The sequence below is a fragment of the Gallinula chloropus genome (genome assembly GCF_964237585.1).
Source record: "Gallinula chloropus genome assembly, chromosome: 28".
NCBI lineage: Eukaryota > Metazoa > Chordata > Aves > Gruiformes > Rallidae > Gallinula > Gallinula chloropus.
Genome location: NC_140113.1, coordinates 4591544 through 4613906, shown reverse-complemented (window position 1 = coordinate 4613906; position 22363 = coordinate 4591544). Strand labels below are relative to the sequence as shown.

At 42.7% G+C, this 22363-nt stretch overlaps 1 protein-coding gene across 1 annotated transcript in view; it reads right to left on the bottom strand.

Annotated features, from left to right (window-relative positions):
• Window positions 1-22363, bottom strand: part of CPAMD8 (C3 and PZP like alpha-2-macroglobulin domain containing 8) — a gene marked incomplete at its 5' end in the record, with an annotated part of 44778 nt that overhangs the window by 8312 nt on the left and 14103 nt on the right. Inside the window, 18 exons of the mRNA XM_084276168.1 lie at window positions 4550-4637; window positions 6142-6380; window positions 6711-6773; window positions 7168-7323; window positions 7665-7801; window positions 8471-8557; window positions 9049-9214; window positions 10655-10729; window positions 11066-11222; window positions 12739-12820; window positions 14295-14471; window positions 15018-15243; window positions 15660-15958; window positions 16623-16674; window positions 17120-17262; window positions 17821-17974; window positions 18563-18794; window positions 21902-21964. Coding sequence (XP_084132294.1) covers window positions 4550-4637; window positions 6142-6380; window positions 6711-6773; window positions 7168-7323; window positions 7665-7801; window positions 8471-8557; window positions 9049-9214; window positions 10655-10729; window positions 11066-11222; window positions 12739-12820; window positions 14295-14471; window positions 15018-15243; window positions 15660-15958; window positions 16623-16674; window positions 17120-17262; window positions 17821-17974; window positions 18563-18794; window positions 21902-21964 — 2596 coding nt within the window. The remainder of the gene's footprint in view (window positions 1-4549; window positions 4638-6141; window positions 6381-6710; window positions 6774-7167; window positions 7324-7664; window positions 7802-8470; window positions 8558-9048; window positions 9215-10654; window positions 10730-11065; window positions 11223-12738; window positions 12821-14294; window positions 14472-15017; window positions 15244-15659; window positions 15959-16622; window positions 16675-17119; window positions 17263-17820; window positions 17975-18562; window positions 18795-21901; window positions 21965-22363) is intronic.

The window sequence follows — 22363 nt, the reverse complement described above, 5'->3', positions numbered from 1 at the left end:
ACCTCCTTTCAATGTGTTTTACTTCTTGGGACAATCTGCCAGTCCGAGGAGTGTCACAGCACAACTTGAGAGCACTCCCCACACCTGGGGTGCTACCAGCTGGGTGTAACCCAGCACAAGTGTGGTCAGGGTCATCAGTGAAAGCACAAGAGACCTCATTTACATAATTACTGCACCACCTCAAAAAACCCAGTAACCATCTCCCTGGTACCAACACTAACGAACCATCACCAAAATATAAATGCCATCATCTGATGTATTTCTATAAAGTTTTCTTTCAAAATTTCCAAGAGTCACCCCTGTGATTTCACACATTGGGCACACTAACATCTCGATACCCCAGTGACTGGCACGCTGCACAGGCTCCAGCAGCTGATCAATCCCTTCTGGGTTTTTGATAAATTGTATTCAGAACACATTTGCCATGTGAGAAACATTAATCCAGAAGCTGGAGAGGATGATGGTGTGTGGAAAAGGACTCTTGTGCTTTAACCCCAGTTTGGGGAGAGGAATAAAGAGCAGACACTTTCATTCTGTTCTCCAAACCAACTACTTTAACTTCTCTCAGACAATCCTGTTTGGGACACAGGGATAATATCTCCTTGGCTTTTTCTTTTTAAATGTTTCTAAGTTCTTTCAAGATCTTAGAACAAAAAACTGCAGGGAGGAGAACAAAGAATTGTGATGCTGATGCTTTAGAAAGAACAACATGAGGCCAAAAGCATTTCTACCAAGATTTGCCCAAACCTGCTACCAACAGCTTGAACTGTGAGTTTCTTCAGCCTAGTCCTCCTGGTTGTAAAACCCTACACACAGCTTCCTGCTATTACTGTAACAAGCAAAGGAACATGTGTTTAAGTCCCACACAATATGGAAAGGGCCAATTTAATTTGTCCTTATAATTTTAGGGGCCTGATGGTGGCTGTTACGACTCAGCAGTAGATGGCTGCAGACAGTGCTTTTATGAGGGCTCGGAGAGGCTGGCGCCACCGGGAAATGCTCAGCTCAGCTAAAGTTGCATTTTTCTGGTGAAGCTTGATATATACCAGCCTGCAGTGACCTGCTGACCTTGTCGACACCCAGCATTATTAGAAGGATTTGTGGCTGCACAGCCGGGGGGGCTGCCCTCAATGTGCAACAGAGCATTCATTAACCATCGCTGCCCCGGAGCTGCACGTGGGTCCGCTCTGCGCACACTGCTCCCTTGTGAGGGCCAACAACAAACAAGGAAATCTGATTTACAGCCTCACCCCTCCTCACCAGGAGGGGAGGGAACGGCCAGGGCGACAAGAAAACGCAGCACTGGGGTGACAGAACTTGCCTCTGCTGAAGGTGACATCCAAAATACGTTAAGAAAACCAGTACTGGGTCTTCAAGAAGCGTTGCCTTTTTGTCAGTATGATCTGGATGCACATTTGATAGCCATGAATAAATCAAAGGGGTTGTAGCTACATCTTCACTGCTTACCTATATATACGCTTGATCTTTGTCCCCATATTTCATTTTCACAGATACAATGGGTTTCTGCATTCAGAAGGATGGAACTCAGCTTTTCAAAGGGAACATTTCCCCTTGAAGATGCAATATCCTTCCCAATTGAGCAAAATCTCCTCTTGCCCAAAGGAAGAGTGCCAGTTCTGCTTATGGGAACAGGCTGCCCAGCACTGAATCCTCTCTCCAAACTGAGGCACTGACTGCACAGTCTTTTGCCCAAAGAACTTTCAATGTAGTGCATTTTGAATCTAAGGAGCTCTGAAGAAGCAGGCACTGCATGAAGTACCTCACATCTTCCTGGGATATGCAAGGACCTAACTCTGGTTAGCTCTGTGCTGCAGGAGCTCAGCCTTACCAGTTAGAGGGTGAATTGGTCCCTTCTCCCGTTAGGACAGATGGAGAAAGGAAAACAAAGCACCCACTCTGCCCAGAGACCCAAACAGATGGGGCCACGCTGGGACTCTGGTGCTTCCCTACCCTGGGAGGCAGGAACATGAGATTCAGGGAGGCAACAAGATGCCACAAGGGAAAGCACAACCAACTGACATGCTTGGTGCGAGCTAAAGCCTCATGTGCTGGAGAGCTCACTCAGCTTTGAGGAAGGAACTCTCCTGCAGTAACAGGGCAGGTTGCTTCTAACCTCTGAATGCTTCTATCCAGGCCAGGCCCCAGGACAGGACCAGAGGAAGGGGACGAAGCTGACTCGTGCTGCTTCCCAGACACTGAAGCATCTGCCCGACCCCAGCAGCTGGGGTAAGTCTCCTGGTTTCTCTGCTCAGGTTTCCACAGGCCCAGGGTTTGTTTCTGATTTCAGAGAGCTGACCAGCCCCTGATGAAGGAACTAGCAGTGCCGAGGCACTAGCAAGATGGCACTGAATGTGAACAGGGGTATCTAAAGCCATGAGAAGCCCAATACAGGAGGCAGGCTGGTGTCACAGAGCACTAGAAGATGAGGGAACAGAGATATCCTGATGTGAATCACATTCACAGTTGGCTTCAGTGTTTCCTCTGCTTAAAGCTTGTACAACATGCCTTGACTATGTTAGTGTGAGCCATCAGACACAGCACAGGAGCAGACTGCTGTATGTAGCAGCCTTTTAGTAGTAAGTAAACACAAAATGAGTGTGTTTGGTTTACAAGTCCGTCTGGCCCAGCCACATAAACATGGCTCACACCAGAGCACAGCTGCCACTGCAAAAGGGAAAACAGCTCAGGGGCTGAAGTGACCGAGCCCATGCAGGGAGACAGGAGCTTATGGGACCTTCTCAGGACTCTCAGCCTAGGAATGCTTCACTCTGTCCCTTGCTGAAACTGCTGAAGGATCTCCTGCACCACCCAGTGCAGCCTGGGCAAAGGGAGCTGCTAGTTCTGTGATTTCTTCTAGGCCTGTTTCAGGAACATAAGGAGTACAGGGGTTTGTTACACAACGTAACATTATTCTGTTCTTCTGTAATGAAACCCCCTTCACACTGTTTCACTGTTTCCCTCACGTTACTCCTCCTTTTCCTCTGCTGATAAGACTTTCCATGGGTTTAACACCATAAAGATAACCTGTTGTTCTCCTCCTGTCCCAGTTGGAGTTCTCTGGTCCCGAGCCAGGTTTCCATCCATATTTTTTCTGCCACTATTTACATAAATTCCTATGAAAAATAACTCTAGTTGAAAGCAGTACAAAGAGCTGTCACTCTAGCACCTTCAGCAGGAGGAGATAAGACAGAAACCAAACCCACTGCAGGCACCCCTCATTTAATTTTCCTCCTTTCTTTTACCACAGGGATACTGGAGACCTCCTACAGATGGTCTCACCTCACCCAAGTAGCCATACTCGGTTTGTTGCACCCTTTGTTGCACAGGAGAGAGAGAGAGTATCACACTCAAAGGTCACCAAGCAAATAAGAATTGTCACATTTTACACACTCACATTTCAGCATTGAGTTCTCAACGTGCAGCTAGTGAACAGATAGAAAAACAATGATATTTCTCTTTACAGGAACAATTTCATACTGATCAACACATATCTCTATACAGAAATATTCCTGCACAGCTCCCTGATACTGAAAGGATGCAATTCACTCCTCAGGGACTGAGACAGGAGTTTCTCTGGGAACAGCCTGACAGCAGCTTCTGACATGGACTGTATGCCCCTGAAGAGGAACATACTGCTCTCGTTTTCTCCAAGAAAATGCAACACTGTTTATATGATAAATTAGCCAAATCCAGTGAAATCTGAGAGAAGACAAAGCAAAGTGTGCTTTTCCCTGAATTAGGATGTCAAATTAGATGTCTTCACTACAATTCTACTTTAAAATCCTCTCCCTGAATCCCTCCCCCCTCCCAGGATAATGAAGGAAAAGTTAACAACAGATCTTTTGGAAGGAAAATACATTTTAGCTCTTTACCACTTCTCAGGGATGCAAGAATTCTACACCTTTTTCGTTGAATAGTCCTTAAAAACTATTTGCAGCATAAAAGCCACCAGTGAACACGCTGCAACACTTCCCCAAAGCACAAAGTGAAGCTCAAGATGACGGTTCATCTCCCCTGGAGGGCTGGCTGGGTAAGAGGCACATTCTGTCCACCTCAGTTTGGCTTGCAATAAACACGATGTTCTCCCAGAAGGGGGAAGGAAGGGAAAAAAAAAAAAGGGAAAAAATTCCAAGACACAGAGCCTCCAAAGAAATGGAATCCAGATGTTGGAGATAACACAGCCCACTAAGAAGCCATAAACAGCTCCTGTTAGAGCACATTTTCACTTCGGCATTTCCAAATGGGTCTGGGTTAATTGCTGTGCACTGTGCTCAGTAATAAACCTTCCTCTGGCCATGTTTGGTGAATTTGTTAATCTTGCTGGGAACATCTGTTTACTCATTTCAGATAAATATTTTTTTGACAAGTGGAATCTCCTGACCCCCACACCCCACCCCAATTTTAATTGCGCCTTTTTGGACAGTGCTCTAACATCCAATGGCATCTGCTTCCTATTGCTCCCCAAGGGGAATCCTTGCCAATTAAGGAGCCCAAAATCATGCCTCACACTCTCACTACAGCATCTTACCTGCTCTAGGCTCTCCACATCTGCACGAAACCCTGAGAACAAGGGTACTTCCAAGACAGCCATGTTAGAGGATCCAGAGTGCAGCCATCTTCCCATGGGAACATAAAGAGAGAAAGAATGAAAACAAACTCAGGATCCAAGATAACAAATGGTACATGGACAACTCAGGATGGAGAACTAAAACAAGCTTAGAAGAATAAAAAACCCTAAAAGTATCTACTGTTCCTTGAAGGACTCGTTGAAAGCCAGGCTACTTGGCTTTACAAAATCCCCTTTTCTGCTTTCATTCAACAAAAGCGAAGCACAACTCACAGAGGGCAGAGATGTAGGAGATACCCAGGCAAACAGAGGCAGAAAAGCAGAGGGAAGGATAGTCTCCTGTGAAAATGCTCTTAATAAAAGAAAATAGCCCCTTGGCATAGAAGAAACTTCTGGTCTTTCCTAAGTGGAGAGCTGTAAATGGATGGTGGTGTAAGAGGAATGTAACTCCCCAATACCAAGCCGAGTCATTCAACCCTGGGGTTTTGTAAATGGTCATTTCCCTCCAGCATCTAATTGACACTGAGAAAAATGCCTTTGCTAATGAGTCAGCAAGCTCCCTCTCTAGTTACTAAAGAATTCACTGCCTATATTATCCTCTATATCAGCAGAGACCCAAAACGCCCACTGAAATGCAGAGCTGTTACTGCTGCTGGGTGCATAAAAACCACTCGTGGAGGGGTGAGAGAAAGTTGCAAAAGATTTCAGTTTCCTGCAGCATGGCAGAAGAGTTGACCTGGTAACAGAGAAACTCCTGCTGATTCCAGAACCAAACTCCTTTTCCCTGTGTTCACACGTAGCCAGCTGTAAACTATCCCTCCCTGGCAGTGTTCCTGTTTGGTGTTTAACTCACACCACAAAGACAAGGAACTTGGACACAGGAGCTAAGCAATGAGCTTTAGAGAGCTTGTTAACAAATATCTGCAGATCTTGTGCCTTTACTGTGGGTTGCAAATTCATACCATAGCAACAAGCATTTTCTGTTAGGTTTTTGGCAACCACGGGAGAATAAGCAAATCAAACATTAAAGTGAAGTCAGTAATATTTATAAAACTATTGACTCATTAAAGGGATGAATTCATCAGTTGAAATTACCTAGCTCTTTCTGACTTCTGATGAAAGCCTACTACTGAAGACTGAGAAAATAATCCAGACCTTTTTCTTTTCCTGACAAGAGCAAATTGCATTCAATTTGTCATCTGCAGGTTTCAGAGATGCAATAGTGAAACTCACCAATAAACCCCCAAGGTGTTACCCTGTTTGTAAGTTTTGTTCCTGCTTCTCTACCTTTGACATATACTTGGCACTAAAACACTAATGCCAGCAGACAACACTTGTGAATGTCTACACAATAACTGTCCTACAACCCACAACTGCAGCTGAAATGCTGCATGTGAGGAGCTGTGTCTTATGCTGCTTGAGGTGCTGACAGTGCAGCAAGGGAGAATTTGGTATTTCTCCTGTATGAACAAATGCATCTGTAGAGATGTGACCAGCACACTAGATGGTCTCTGAGAAACAGGCAGGGCACAACACAAACTGGCATTTCCTACCTAGTGCACGTCTCCAGTATGACTTTGTACTCCCGATGGTCCTGATCTGAAGCTGGATCATCATCATCCACCAGTGCCCTCTCTCTGTGCAAGGCTTCAGAGCGATTCTCATCTGGAGAGACAGACCGCAGGAGATTTGGGGCTTGGAGATGCTGCTCTGACTTTGGCTCCTTCAGGTTAACCAGGAGCTGGAAAGCTGGTTTGGCAATAGGATCAGGTACATTGTAAGTGACATCGATCTGCAGCAGAAGGGGGGGAAACCAAAACAAAAGCAGGGCAGTTTGTTAGACCCCAACATTTCATAGCATCTACTGATGCTCCCTAAAGACCAGCAAAACCACCACATCTCTTTAGAGAGAGGTAGTGGTGGGCACAGGGGCAACAGAGGCTTTACAGCACAGTTATATATAGGTAAAGCTGTACCAGAGCTGATTCAGCCCAGTACAACCACACTTCTGTGAATTAAAAGCAACACTTTTAATCCCACAAACTGGGATTACAAAAGCAGCAGACCACAACTTTAGAGATCACCTGCTCACATACTTTCTCCAGTCCCACAGCAACTTTACCTGCATCAGACAGCAGCCTTCACCTTTGGCACTCACAAACAGCCCCGTTGGAATACTGGGGATCTGGGGAAAATCCACAGATAAGACAAGACATGGCACTCAGAACAGAAACACTATCAAATTTAGCTGTATTGTGTACAAGTATCTTTCTGGTTATAAAGGAGGCTGCAGAAGTGAAATGAGTATGGCTGACTAGAATTTAGCCACTAGAATTTAACAGTGGTAGAAACAAGCAGCAGCACACAATCAGCACCAGCATTAATTATGATGAAAAATGCCTTTATCTGAGTCCTGCCACCTTCACAACTCAACCCAGCTATAAAAGTCCAGAAATTCCCAAGATCTCAGAGTTTAACTGGTGCTTTTACCATAACTGAACTTACAGGAGTTGTCACTCAGAACCCAGCTCAAGTGCATCGCTTTAAAAAGGAGGGTACACAAACACAAAACCACCTACCACTGCAGTCTGGAGGACTTTTTTATTCATCTTGTTAAGTTCAAAGGTCTCCTGGTAGTCCAGGTTAGTAGAAGCCAAGGAAATGGTAAGATTGACTCCTCCGACGTAAGAAAGGATAGCATATTCAGCCAGAGCCTGCAGGGCTACACATGTGTCCTAGGGATCAGGAGAGGCAGAGATCAGAATAGTGAACAATACAGGAGCCCAGTCAACTTATAAAGCAGCACTATCAGCTTCTGGCAGCAGAATCTTCCTTATCAATTCAGATAGCAAAAGAAATATCAGGTTTTGTTCATGTTTGCTGTCAAAGGTTTCTCTAGGGACAAATTCTTGGTTCCTTTCATATTGTCACTCTTGGAAGGAAGCAGCAAAGAGCACTGGGAAGTTTTTCTTCTTACCAGGACACAGTTTCTGTCTGGACAGAAATTCTGCATCGACCATTCCTGAATTAATCAGTTCCTACAACTGATTTGCAATTGATTTTGGAGGCAGCTCACCTGAGTAGAAGAGAATCCTCCAAGTGCATTCCTCTGCTGTGAAAGCCACTTTACTACTGGGAGTGCAGAGGCCACATCTCCTAGAAGTGTGTATGTCAAAAGGGCATAAGATGTCATTTCCACTTCTGCAGAAACAACTGAAAGAGGAGGGAAAAATAATCAAAATACTATCTAGAAGTGAGAATCAGGGCAAGTCTAGAGATAGTACTATGAATATTCATTAAATGACCAGAAAAAAAACCCTCACAAAGTCTGTAGAAGTGGACACAGGAGGAGAAAATTGAAGTTAAAAGATGCCTCCACCCAAGATGCATCATCTTCCAAAGATGTCTCTGCTGCCAACACAAGCTCTTTCTTCACACAATAGATAACCTTCTTTCTGCTTGATTGCATCCCATAAGTAATTTCTCTCCCACTCGAGTTCTACTTGAAAACTCTAACATCATTCATTGCTGCTGTGGCTTTGGCACTCAAAGACTAGGAAATCAGCTGAAATGCCAGCAACTGCCAATAAAAGCTGGGTACATAATCCTTAGGTCTATTTGAAAATACAAAGCTAAACAGCTCTAAAATAAATCTATTTGACTTCTCTCAGATTTCCATTTCAAATGTTTCCTCCCTGATGGAGTCCCATCTGGCTCTCACTCTTCTGTATCGCTCACTGTCTTTATAAAGAACTGGAGTGAGAAAGCTGGAGCTGCAAAGACAGCCATGTTTTAACTGGGAGACAAATGTTTCACTGGAATACATGCAGTGGGCAGCTCTTACAGCCATTTCTCCTATCTCAGTCTTTGCAGTACAGATACCTGATTGAGAGAGACCGTCGTTGAATCCCATGAAGGTATCTTCATCAGTAACAAGAGTTCCTGTCAAGCTCCAGTGTGTAAAGCCATCTAGAAAAACAGAGCAGTGGAATCAAATGCTACTTTTGCATTGACTCAAAGAGCAGATTCATGCCCTGAACTGCTCTGTTCCTCCTTGCAGACAGGCATCCCCTGGGCAAGAGCCTCCTTTTGCCATTACAGAGATGGCTCAATTTGACAAATTCGACAATTCTTGGATTTCAGATTGAAATGTGGGAAATTTCAGGGAATGTGATGCATTCCAAGGCAACCTCTGTCATATTGACAGGAAGGGTACTGGAGAGCCTCTGGTACACTCATCTTCAGCATCAGCTGCACGTGTGGAGCTACAGCACTCAGCCCTCTACAGAGAATCAGGAAAACACTTCCTTTACAAAGTCAGAGTGCTGCAAGAACAACCTCATCACACAGACTGTCCCTTCCATTAACTCAAATATTTCATTCCAGGTGCAAGGGCTATTTTCTTGTTCCTCTAAAGAGGAGCTCAGGGGCTCACCACATCCGACCCAGGAGCACTGTACCTTGTGTGATAGCCATGCTGTTCATCTTCCTCAGCGTCACAGCAGCAGAGGGACTGTGTAGCAGCGTCAGGGCATAGGCAATCAAGGCAGTAGTGTAGGGGTCTTCTGCTGAGTACACGTTGGACTCTAAGAAGTGTTTTGCTTTGTCAATAGCTGTTCTTTCTTCCTGTATTTAGGGGAAAGAGCCCAGGCATATCACCAACCTCAGAAGTTAGGATCAATTTATTTCTCATTACTTTGTGTCCATTAAAACACACCTCAGAAAGATGCATTTTGCTCTCTGCAGAATGACACCAACACTTTCCACTCCTTAAGAAAAGCCATGCATCACAAACTATCAATTAAACAAAAAAAAAAAAAATCTAACAGCACAGCAAGAATGATCTAGACTAACACTGAGACACATTTATGCCCCCCTAAAGCTGAAGAAATTTCATGCCCCTGCAAGGCAGCAGATGAACAGAGCAGAAGCAAGCTCTCCACTGTATGTTTGATTGTGTTCCTGACACTCTGGAGCGTCTAGCAGACGCCAGAGGATAATAAAGGCCAAGGTTCCCAGGGGTCCCTGCAGCCAACAAACATGTTTTATTAACTCCCTCAATGACCTCACCATGTAGGAACGTGGCTCTGATAATTTATAGAAACAATTTAATTGGACTTGATGTAATTTATTTTCCTTTGATTTCCCTGTGGCACTAACCTTCCCCTTCCTCATTTCCAGGCTCGGATCATTAGTAACACTTGCAAACCTCCTCTAGGAAAACCATTAGATCTGCACAAACTGCACTTCCAGCAAATAAAAATGCTAGGGCTGTATGACACCCAGCAGCCCAGAGGGCATCGCATCCCTCCTCAGAGTGGGGACATGGCTGACACAGAGGCAGAAAGTGACTCTGGTTTCACCATGAGTTTAAGAAGGAATCTCTAAAACACCAGTTGTACAGGACATGATTTCAAAAACCATGCAGCGTAAATCACACGCGCCTGCGGAGCTATTCCTCCTTCTGTGGTGTTCCTGTTCTGTCTCATTACAAAGAAGAGAAGCATTTTTCTCCAGAGTCTTGAATCCAGCACATTACAGGAGTGCAGCTCTCCAAACATACTGTAATCTAATAGCAGTAGCGTTTTGGCGACCGTAGCAAAGGCAGACCGCAAAAGCTTCCTGCATCCCTGGCGCCCGTGCTGCCCCAGTTAAACTGCTGCTAGCATGAAGCTGGCCAGTTAAGGGAGGGTTTTTTGGAGTGTCTGTAGGGAAGCTGCCAGTACCTACACAGGCTGTCAGCCCCCCTTGAATTTACAAGGCAGAAAATTTGCAGTCATTTCGGGGTGAGGTTGAGGGATGGGGTTGCAGGGAGGAGTTTTGCTCTGGTAGAATAATCCTTGAGTTGATGCCTGAAGGATGGAGATCACCCTGGATAACTCCAGAAGACTTTCCTTACTTAAGAATAATCTGGAGGCTTTCAAACAGCCTCTGTTACCTGGATGCTCTCATTCTTGTGAGCACAGAACCCGTGGAACTGAACAGCAGTACAGTCAAGTTTAAAAAAGAAGGTAGTTTTTAGAACATGTAGAACACAACAGCTATTTGAACTAAATTTTTGTTTACCTCAGAAGTTACACCTGTTTCCAGAAGAGATGCAACCACATATGCTGTCAGGGAGATCTTACCATGGATTCCACCCTGGAGGGCAACAAACACAAGACCTCTGGATGAAAACCAGAGAAAAGGACACTAGATAAAGAGACTCTTGAAAAACTTAGGAACCCAACCCAACATCGTAGCTTCTTTCCCCAGCGACAGCCCGAGCACACACTTGATGTGCAGAACTCGTGTCACAAGACTTGACACCTTGCTTTCTGTTCTCACAGGGCAGCACTCAACACTTTTAATCAGAATTCTCCCTATACTGTGCTCGCCTTTCTACTGCAATATCCATGTTAGGCATAAGGAAGCTGCAAGCTTTGATAATAACTTAAAAATCCACCTATTACATGACTGAGTCTGTACAGTTTTTACCTGAATGTCCTTGTTTAGTATCCTGCCCATAGCAGGAAAAGAACCATCTTCTTTCTGATGCTGGATGATCCAGTCTTTGGCAGCTGTTAGTTCTTTTGGGTCAATGAAAATAAACCCACGAGACTGTGCAAAGGACTTGAGGACAAAAGCTGTTAGCCTGTAAATAGGAATTTATCATCTTTACTGAGAAAAGAAATTCAGAATAATGTATCTGTAAAGGGAAAACAACATTCTTAGAAAACACAAGTTTTTAAAAAATCTTTTTAGCAAACACTAAATATTGTTTAAAAAATATTAATGGCTCACGAAAGTACCTGAATGCTTTCCAACCTTCTGGGTAAGAGCAGGATTAAGGGTCAGCAAATTAAATTGAAAAGTATAACTGGAAGATATATTTACCTTAGTTATGAGACACTCTGAAATTCAGTTCCCTTTTATAATTGCTCACCTACCACCTAAATTATTAAAGCTTTTAAATTAAGACTCAATATCTGTATAAATATGGGATGGGAAAGAAAAGAGGAGTAAATTTTCCAATTTGGTTACTGTCTTAAATTAAAAAGAAAGGCAAGAAAAAAGAAATCCAGACCTGTTGCTGAAATCAGAGTTTTAGACTTCATACAGACGGAGGAAAGCAGCAGAAGTGGTTTTGGAATTCTAAACCTCTGACATGCAACAAGTGCGAACTCTGGCCAGCTTAGGGAGATTGAATCATTCATTTTACAAGTCTCTGAGGAATGGGAGGGTAGAAAGCATGCTGCCTGGCAGGGAATTCTTCAAGTGTTAAGTAATTCTATGTCACTGTATTTTACATCTGGGGACTGGGAGATGCCAGATCGGAGAGAAAAGTTTACTGTCTTAGAAACAGTGAGGCAGCAGAAGCAGAAGTGGTACTTCCCCTCCCATGAGTTCATGAAGAAAATCAGTTTAAAACAAAACACAGAGCAGATGTAGAAGCCAAATGACAGCACAAGCAAATGACAAGAATCTACTAACATCTGAGACATTATAGTCACCTAACAGGCTAATGTGAGGTGACGTACAGCGCTAAAGGCCGTGGGCTCCTAAGGGGGACGTTAGTGAGATGAGCCCATCTCTCAGTTTCTCCATTGCTGGCTGTGGTCACACTGTTTGACCCTGAAAGGCTCTGCACTTCAATTCTCAGGACATGAATCCATACCATTCCATTCCATCTGCCAGGGGATATAAAGCACTTGGGAGAAAGGCTTCTTTGGGGGTTTTGGGTTGGTTTGCTGCTTTGTTTTTTTGGGTTATTTTTAATACCCTGGTAGAAGCCTCCGCCACTTCTAAAGACAGCACATTTCTCTGTATGTGCTGCAGGTGAAGCACCATTCCCTAGTGGAATTTGGTGCTTGGATGCTCCATACATTGCTACTGCAATTCCCATCGAGCAAATGTGACCTGTAACTGTAGCTTCTGTGCCTCAAGTTGGAGCATATCAGTAGATGTGACTATCCTGACTGCCCCAAGGCTTGAAGCAGCTGTAATAGTATGGACACTCAGCAGCATTGAAACCAAGTCATCAAGTATTCTTTCTGTTCTCCACCTTGTGCAATACCATGATGGAAGCTGGAAAATCACTTCTCTTTCCTTGCCAATTGTGTATTTTTCCCATTTAGCAAACACTAACTCTGTTTTAAATAGCAACTCACCACATACTCCCCGAGGAATCCCTCTCGCCAAAAGCACTGTACGAACCATCTTGCCTCTTGTAGGTCAGCTGGCGCTGGTAGCCTGGAAGTCACAGAAGAATTGGGGAGTCCAAAATCCTCACACAGAGAAAAAACAAGCATTTAAAGTGAATGAAGACTCAGACTATCTGGCACTTGCACAAGGGATGCTGCTGCCCGAGGCAACCTCTTATTGTTCTGTGATAGAGCCAGCTCCGCGTACGTACACCGTAGCTGATTGGGAAAGCCATTCAGGCTAACATCTGGAAGACAACCACCCCAGCATTTTGGCCAGTAGAAATGTGAAAAATGTATATGAATTATATTATAATCAATCTTACAATTTTCTCCATATTTTTCAATTAATTTTGAGTGGACTTATGCTTCATTGCCTGTAAGTTTATTCTTCTTTGCTTTCTAGGTCAATAGGGGCACAGATTCTACACCTTGCTTGCTCTTCTGAGATCTGCTGTTTTCTAACACTCCTCTACATGCTTGGCCTGGAGAGGTTCACCTTTCTAGCTTTCTCCTCCTCACCTACAGAAAAATTACTGACTAGTTTAGCTCAGGCCACCCCTAAAGGTTAGGATATACACAGGAATCACTGGGGATCAGCACTATCTGTGAGGAATGACTAAGTGATGAAAAAGTTTTCTGGCTTGGTGAGTCACAACAGCTTTCTAGAGCGAGCAAACAGACCTTCTCATCTAAACCTTGTACTTGGCAGGGCTCCAATACACACAGAAAAGTTTAAAACTCCTGAGGATTTCTTCTGTAAGGGTTAATTAGCAGGCAGAGTTTGGAGCCAAAAACTTGGAAGGTTTGTAGATTCATAAAAAGAAACAAAAGCAAATGATATTGCAAAGGAAATGTTGATCCAGGCTATTAAGAATATTCCCTTTGCCTTACTGCTATCAGCAAGCACCAAGAGTGACACGTGAAATGACTGCAGCCAGGCAAAGGGAGAAGCACTGAGCTCTTGCTGCTGTGAACAAGAGGGATATTACATATTACATAGTGTATTTATCTGTCTGGAAGGACAGATAAAAGTCTTTGTTATATGGCTCTAGGTTAGTAGCTAGTTGGATGCTCACTCTTGATTTTGGATATATTGTTACTAAAAGAATAGTGCTCAGACAGAGAAAGTTCAGAGAACAGCCACGTAGTGACTAAAAGACTGGAAAGAATTTATGACTAAGGCAAACCCCCCAAAGTATACAGATTAATACTAGATTTATTTTTTCTTGACTCTGATGTGTTTAAACATAGAAATAAGCTGCCTAAGGGGAAAAAAAGATTAAAAATATAAATCAATAAGCACACAGACTAGGAGTTACTGAAGGGAAACACAGGCTACGTATTGAGGAGAAACATCTTGCCATCAAAACCTGTTAACCCACAAGACTATCCTACAATAAGGGATGAATCCTCATCACTTGGGATACTCTTGATTAGGAAGGGCAATGTGATACTAGTAAAACTCTCTTCTAACTTACAAGCCTTTTCTCCTTCTACAAACAGTAAGTGTAATGAGTTACCTTGCACAAGGTAATCAGTAGCTTCGCTCTCCACCTCAGGACTGAGTTGTTTGGTTTTCTGCAGGTATTTCAGGACAAAAACATTGGGAGCAAAATGGATCATGTTCTGCTCCCCACATCCAAAAGGCAACCGCAAGAGATTGTCCAGGTTATTCAGTGTAGGACCCATCACATCTCCTGTTGGAAAGGGAGGTGATAGGTTCAGCATCAAGGAATTACACTTCTTTTGATGCTGCATGGTTAAAACCCACCTGACTACACTAATTCCTACTAGCTACACATGGCTTAAATAAACCATATCCTAAGTTGGAAGTCCTTCAAATGTTGAGCATTAGCCCTGCAAGCTCTTGCTGCATAAAAAAACTTTACATCTGGGAGTTTGATTATCCACGACTCCCCAGTTTAGACTGCTAGCTTGGAACCCAGCACAATTGACAATTACAATATTATGAAATAAACACCATCGATTCTGACAGACAGCACCCTGCAAAGCCCTCAGATGGCATCTTTAAGTTACTGTCAACTCAAACAGGGTTCAAACAACTGACAAAGCAAATAAATAAGTAAATTGTCCCAGAATTAAGCTGCATAAGCCTTTCTAACTGCCTACGACTGTCTTATAAGGTCTGTATTACTCAAACACTGGTCAGGAGCAAGTAACAGCTGCAATATCTCTTCATATTTGAGAACTGGTACCTAATGGTACCTCCTCATAATTGATACCTATTATTGAAGCTGTAGCTCTTTCTGATCCTGGAATTATGTTGTGAGGAACTCCAAGAGTAAATGCTTCATTGTGATTTTCATCAGTCTCTTCTTTTCTCCATATTTTAAACTCTCCCATTGACCCCCAGCCTGTGGAAAAGCCAATGTACTTCACCTCAAGCTGCTTGGGGACTGTCCACTCCACAATAATAGACTCATTTAGCACCCGAGTACCATGGCCAACCTGAAAGGAACAAAGACACATGCACTTCTGAGAACTGACACGCATTTGACCACTAGATTAGAACTGCCACATGTCCTTATGTGTGCACCAGACACTGTAAATGGACCAGTACCTTTATCTTTCCCACCCACAAAACAATCCAAGGAAATTTAATGGGAATTCCACAGGCCTGACCTCCAAGGCTTTCAGCACACTTAAGCACTAAAGCCATCAAAGACTGAGGTCATGACAACGTAAAGTGGCAAGCAGATATTTTCTGGATTAAAATAGCCTGATCAAAACATAATATAGAAAAATAGAGCACCAAAGCTTTCCCTTTCTACAACAAGCCTAATTAAAAATTGGCTGTAGCTGCGCTCAAAGTCCATTTAAGAAAGCAAGAGACTTCCAGACCATTACACAGATCAATTCACTACCTGGATAATTCCATTTTTCCAGCTGATCCAGAAACTGCGGAATTCATCCCAGGAGAGGATGCCAGCTGTGTCCCTGCTGGCCACTGGCTCACCCATTTTGCTGATGGAAATCCAGGTTTTAGTGTTTTGATGCCCACCAATAACTATCTCAGTCATCTCTGCCATGTCATGGGGACCGGAGGACAGGGCCAGGTGAGCATCGTTGTGTGCCTTCACAGCAATGTCAAAGTGCGTCATCTGGGCAGGTTTCTGCATGTACTGGTACTCATATTTGTTAGGTGTAGAAATGTGTATTTTCTCTAGTCAGAAAAAGAAGGGAATGTTATAAGAATTAGAGCTCAGCTCACACACATACAAAAGAATCCAGAGCTAACTACTAAAATTTAAACAGTTGTCTCCTAAGGACACGTTCTTCCTTCCAGCTCCTCTTAAATTATATCCATATACACAGATGTTTCTTCCTATCTTCTGTGTATACCCCCTCCCAACACAGAAGATCCTTCAACTCAAACTGCTCAGCTGGATTTCTTATGAAGTCTGTAAGTGGTTTTTCAGTTCTAATCTAGTGGTCAAAAGCATCTCTGTTTAGCAGCTGGAGCCAACTTTGAGCTATCCAAATCTCAGGCAGAAAGAACATACTGATCCCAGAACTGGATTTTAAAACATCAACTGAGAATATAGTACAGTCACAGTTACTGTCCACAGTGCTGAATACTTAAACTGTTTCACAGAGTAAAGGAATTCAGTTGCCATTTCCAGAAATCACTTGGGCACTTACACCAAATTCATAATTAGCCAGCCAGTTAAAAAAAGACTCTTTATTCAGAAGTTCCTGTTACACACCATAACTCATCAATCACAGGAAAATGGAAATGAAATTTTCCCCCCCCCCATAGGATGTAGCTACAGTTTGCTACGTATCATTAAACCAAACATATTATCTCCTTCAAATAATGAACTTACCATTTGGGCAGAAGAACACGCTATAGGTGTATTCTCTGGACAATCCTTCTGGCTATGTAAAGACAGAAATCCATACATAAAAATACAGTGCTTGGAGGAGCAGTAACAGCTATTCAATTTTACTTATAAAATACATAAATACTCTGTTGCTGTGCAGAATTTGCTACCCTTTAGGAAAAGTTATTAACCTGTATTCTCTTAGCTAGACATATACTGATGACTACCAGCAAATCTCACATCACAGCCTACTTCAGGCAAACAAAGCAGGCATATCCAATGAAATTTCTACCTTTTTTTCTTCGATCAGTATTGAGGATTCATCAGCAGGAACTCAGAACCTTTCTGTACACGCACCACAAAAATGGATTCTTTCTATTGATCTAAGCATACCATAGATTCTTAGAAACCTATTTTGATTAACTACCTAAAACATTTGCATGATTTGCCAAGGCATTTATAATTTTAAACATTATTGTTTTAAATTAGTATATTCTTACCTCAATAATAACACTGCTACGAACATAATCCACTCCCACTGGAGTCCTTTTGTCCACATAATTGTCCTCTGAGTGCTTGCTGTTCTTTAAGGTCTGCATCCCATCCAGGCAGCAATTAGTTCCACCATAAGCAAAAGCTTTGGCTAAGAAACAGAAGAGCAAAGAAGCAGAGATTTTGAGATAGGAATTACCTTCAGGAGGTCACGTGAAGTTCTACACTAATTAGATACAAAACACTTGATATACTGATAATTACAGCTCTCATATTACCTTTATTCCATAAGTATCTGAACAGTCCCATCTAGAATTGGGCAATATTTGGACAGCCACAGGTCAGAGAAACTCTTTCCTAGTTTCCAGTGTTGTACAATTTGTATTGTGATTGTTTGCTTGAAAGATGTGCAAAAATCTTTGGATTCCTGATATCTTCAGGAATGTTTAACAGGTCTAAAAGCCTTACACAGCCACACATCACACAGCAGGAAAGCTGATGGCTAGGGAATCTCCTAAAGGTTGCTCATACCAACCCTTCGCTGCATTACAGCTACAGAATCTGTTTCTGAGAAACAGATGAAGTTGTAAAGCAGCAAATGGAACGAATTATCCCACTTTGGGGTATGAGGGAAATGGGAATTTTCTTCTGAAAGAGAAACACTTGTAAAACTCCTTCAAGCAGCAAGCTATTTTTATTTCTATACTACCAGTGATGTTGCTCAGTCCAAGCTCATTGAAGGACAAAACGATAGAGGTGGGTTTAGCTTCCCCAGGGGCAACGCACTTCTTCCTTGTCAGATGGTGTTTCCCAGGATGCCCAACAAACTTTATGCCTTTTGGAACAGAAATCTTCACGTGGACCTGGGAAGAGTTTTGAATGGCATTTATTGCAAATTTCAGCTGCAAAACCAACAAGCATAATGTGAAAAATCTGAAAACTACAAAGTGCTTAATAAAATCACAGTATGCAGAGATTATTCATGCTTCTAACCTCCCAGCAATACATTTGACTGCATTACTTTCAACTCAGCTATTCTGCAAGTTCAGATGTTCTACTGGAGGTAGACAGATAATGGGTTTGAGGAGAACACATCTAGGAAGAGAGGATTTCTTGAAAAAACTACTTTCAGCAGCTTTATGCTTATGAATTAAATCCTTCCTTGGGGTTCAGCAGAAGCTTCCTCATTGCCTGCCCTATATTTTTCAATATTTCTATTTCTGAAGTGCTGCAAGACACTTTAAACTACTACAGTTGTTTCAAGCTAGAAGAAAATAAAGCCATGACATTTATTCATATTAAAAAGTCATGTTTTTATCTTGTTCCAAGTATTTATGCTGAGTTTATCAGTACACTATCCCTATACCTTATCTACTGTAACTTGTAGATCACTTAGGAAATATTGACGATAAAACATAGTGAGTTAGCCACAGGAATAAAAGGGCTGTTACCTCTACACAGACAGCTAAGTAATTGTAGACAGTCAGGGGGATTTTGGTCTGCTCTCCCCGGATGACATGGTATGGCAAGGTGAAATCGATGAAAAAAGGTTTAAAGGTTTTCAGTTCTGTCTGGCTGGCAATGCCCAAGCCCTTCTCTTCAGACAGACCCACAGCTTCAGTGATCCAGGTAGTGATGGAGTCTGGCACTTCCACATGCAGCTGTGCTTCTCCTGATATGTTGCTGCCAAAAGAACAGGGAGTAATTTGGGATGATCAAATCAGATGCTCCTGTGTGCTAAAGCACACAGAACTAAACATCTGGAGGAACTCCTTCCAGACCCCAGCTTACAGTACAGCATCAGTGTCTGCTTTGAACAGCAGCTTACAAAAGGCTTGATGTTTTCTACCAGGTTTTTTGAGACCTATGCACATTTATAAGGAGCAGAAAGGCAAGTGAGCAGCTGCTTCTGCAAAACACAGTCTAATGTGCAAACTCTGAGTGGATTAAAAACTTTATGGGCATTTGCAGCCTCATTACAGAGTCACTTTTCTTAGAGGAAAATGTCTGCACTGGACAAAGAGAACAGAACCCTGGACTGAGGTCCTGGATAAAAAAAATTCAGCAGTAATTTAACAGCTAGTGAAATAGAAGTCACTTTTGTTGGAAGCCCCTGTTCCTGTACACACTGCCACTCTGCCTGAACAGAAGGGCAAATGAGAAATTTTCCAGGCACCAAGTTCAGCAACTGCTTGTCCAGGGGAGCATATTTCAATTCAGAAACAATTTGGTTGGTTGGTTTTTGGAATGCCTGACTCAGAGAATTTCCAAACCCATCCTTGTCTTCCAATGAGGACTGAAACTAATTATTAAAAATCAAATCTCTGCTCCAAGTATTTCTCTGTACTGTGCATACCACAACAGGGTATCATAAACCTGGTATCCTCTGCCATGCTTTATAATAATAGAAATTCAATTTTGTTCTGCAGACATTGCTATTTCCCTCCTGCAAAGAAGCTTTGGCCCTGCCTGGAACAGAAAACATTTCCTCTAAAGCAAGAACAAAAGCTATTTCATGGCTCAACTGGCAGGATGATTGGTGCAGTTATGAGTACACCCTAAGGTTGTTTTCCCTCAAGTTCTTATTTATTCCCCAGAGCTTGATACACACGCTGCTAGCTCTGTAATCTTTTGAGCAACATGCATCCTAGCTGGCATGGAAAACAAGAAAGCAAAGCGTTCAGAATAAGCTCTGCAAGCTTTCAGCACAGCACACTGTCCTTTCAACACTGCAATACCTCCTGATTCGCATCCAGGACAGACTGAGGAATCACACTCACATGGTATTTCAATCACAGATCACTCACACTTTAGGTACCAGTGCAATATCTTCACTTTGATCATCTACATCAACTGTTGGCAGTTTTCAATGAGCCTAAGCTATGTAACTGTCAGTAACCAGGCAGCATCTGTGTATTTACACTGCAGCAGGAAAAGGATTAAAACAAAGAGCTTGATAAAATCTAGAGAGCACTCTGCCTTTGAACAGGCACACTAGGTTCATGCTCTCTCACCAATGAACGCAGTTCCCCAGCTCGGATTAGGGAGCAGAGAGCCTGGGAAATGCACTTGGCTTGACAGCACCAAGTTATTTTGGCTGCTTTTAAGCACACTGTTTTTTCAGTAGTTGGGTCTTCATCCTAACTGGAGGTAGGTAGCTGGTACCTGCAGTAAACTCCAGCCCTGCAGAATAAGCAGAAGGGTGTCCTCGCTCCAGAACTGGCAGTATTCCCGCCTGTTTAACCGGACAATTTGTTGCAGCTGATGTTCTTTCCACTGGGATTTCAGCCCATAACCAGCATTAACATTATTTTCACACATGAGGGCACTTACTCTTCTGGGCGGGGGGCCAAAGTACACACACATTTCCAGCCATTAGACCCACCAGCCAGGCTCCAGGAATTTTTAGAATTGGTTTGGGAAGTTGACATTAGGCTTTTGTTTCTTTTTTTTTTTTTTTTTTTTAGGATTGTATTTTATAATTATAAATGGAAGAAGAAAAAAATATAATTATTATTCCTGTTCAAGAGAGTGGAAATCAAGGAATGCTCAACTTGGTTGTTTCTGATGAAGTGAAGTGGAGAAAATGCAATCTGCAACTTTTTATTCCACGCTCTCCCACTTATAATTAACTGCCCCAACTTGCTGAGGCCCAAACAGGCTCTTCTGGAATTCTTTGTGTATTTCTACAAAGCATATTTTGTGCTCAATTGAACAGATTTGAATACACTTGCTGCAAGTTCCTGTCAAATTTAATTTATAATCATGTACTGAGAATGAAGGTTACTTGCAAACCTGGAGAAGCCTATTGATAATCGCTTCATATTATCCAAGATGTGCTGCTGCTGGGAGATATTAGCTAATCTGTTCCGTTTGGGAGTTTTTGAGTTCCATTGTACCAGGTGGAAACCATGTTTTATTGGGGGAGATGCTCTTGCATCAGAGAAAAGAGAGAGAAGGGCCCTGTACACTTTAAGAAGGGATCAATACAGACTACTCAGCAGTGCTCGGTTGGGCTACACCAGCACTCACAGAAGCAGCTATTCTGCCTCCATCTCCTCACACATGTTAACTGGCATCATCTTCCCACTAAAACACATGCAGCAACTGATGCCAGGATAGGGGTGGGAAGGAGGAAAACACCAGCACTGTCTGAAGCTGAGATTTCTGGATTGCCTGAGGGTCCAAACACAAATCCAGACCCAACTCATCCCTCACTGGAAACCGGCACTTCTGAGGGGCTGGGCTTGCGAGCTCAAGCAAGATGTCCCAATACCCTTCACTCTCTTAAGTGGTACATATGAAGGTTTTAGCACCCATCATCACTTCATACCTTACAGTCTGGCTTGCATTTATTGCTAGGCAAGCTTATGCATCAGGTAATTCCTCACAGTAGCTAATCACTGCAAGGCTACATCCTCACTCACTCTCCAATAACTTCTTGATACACCCTTTCCATAAGTGAGGAAGAGCCAGAAACACATTGAACCAACACACTGCTCCCTTCCTTCCCTGAAGATACTCCTGTGCTTGCAACACCATGCTGAATTCCACATGGGTTGCACTGCAGTCACAACTGACAGGTTCAACCTGAAGTGAATATACCTCAAGACTAGATAAACCCTTACAAAGAAAGATTACTGATTAAAGCAGCATGAAGAACAGCAACAAGACGAAAAGAATACCAGAGAATGCCAATGTAACTCCAGTGAGTTTTAAAGAGCTTTGTTTTCCGCAGCTGAAAAGGCTACAACCCTCTGGAAATGCCTAAGGGAATTCCTGGACAATACCTGACATTGAGGCAGTGCCAAATCCATGTTTCAGGAAAGAAGGTTCTTTTTCTCTTCTCTGCTCTGCAGAAGAAGAAATAAGTCCTTGGCAATCAATTCTTTTAATAAGACAGTTTTAACAGTAACAGATAAAACCACATTACCACCTGTGTGTGGCTCACACAACATCAACCCAAACTCTAGCTGATAGAGAACCATTAAAAAACTCAATGGGTACATCATTCACAACACAAATTACATCATCTTCCCAAATGATCCCATTGTGTGCACATACAAACAGCCTGGAGACATAAATAAGAACCTAGAAAGAGCAATTGTTTAAATGACAATCTTATAAACTGGTGTAAATACTATAATGAAAAAATAAAGGGTTTATGATCCAAATTATTTCATCAAACCAAATCAAAGGGAACATACAGACAACTCAGAATATAGGAAAAAAAATAGCAAAGAGCATCATAA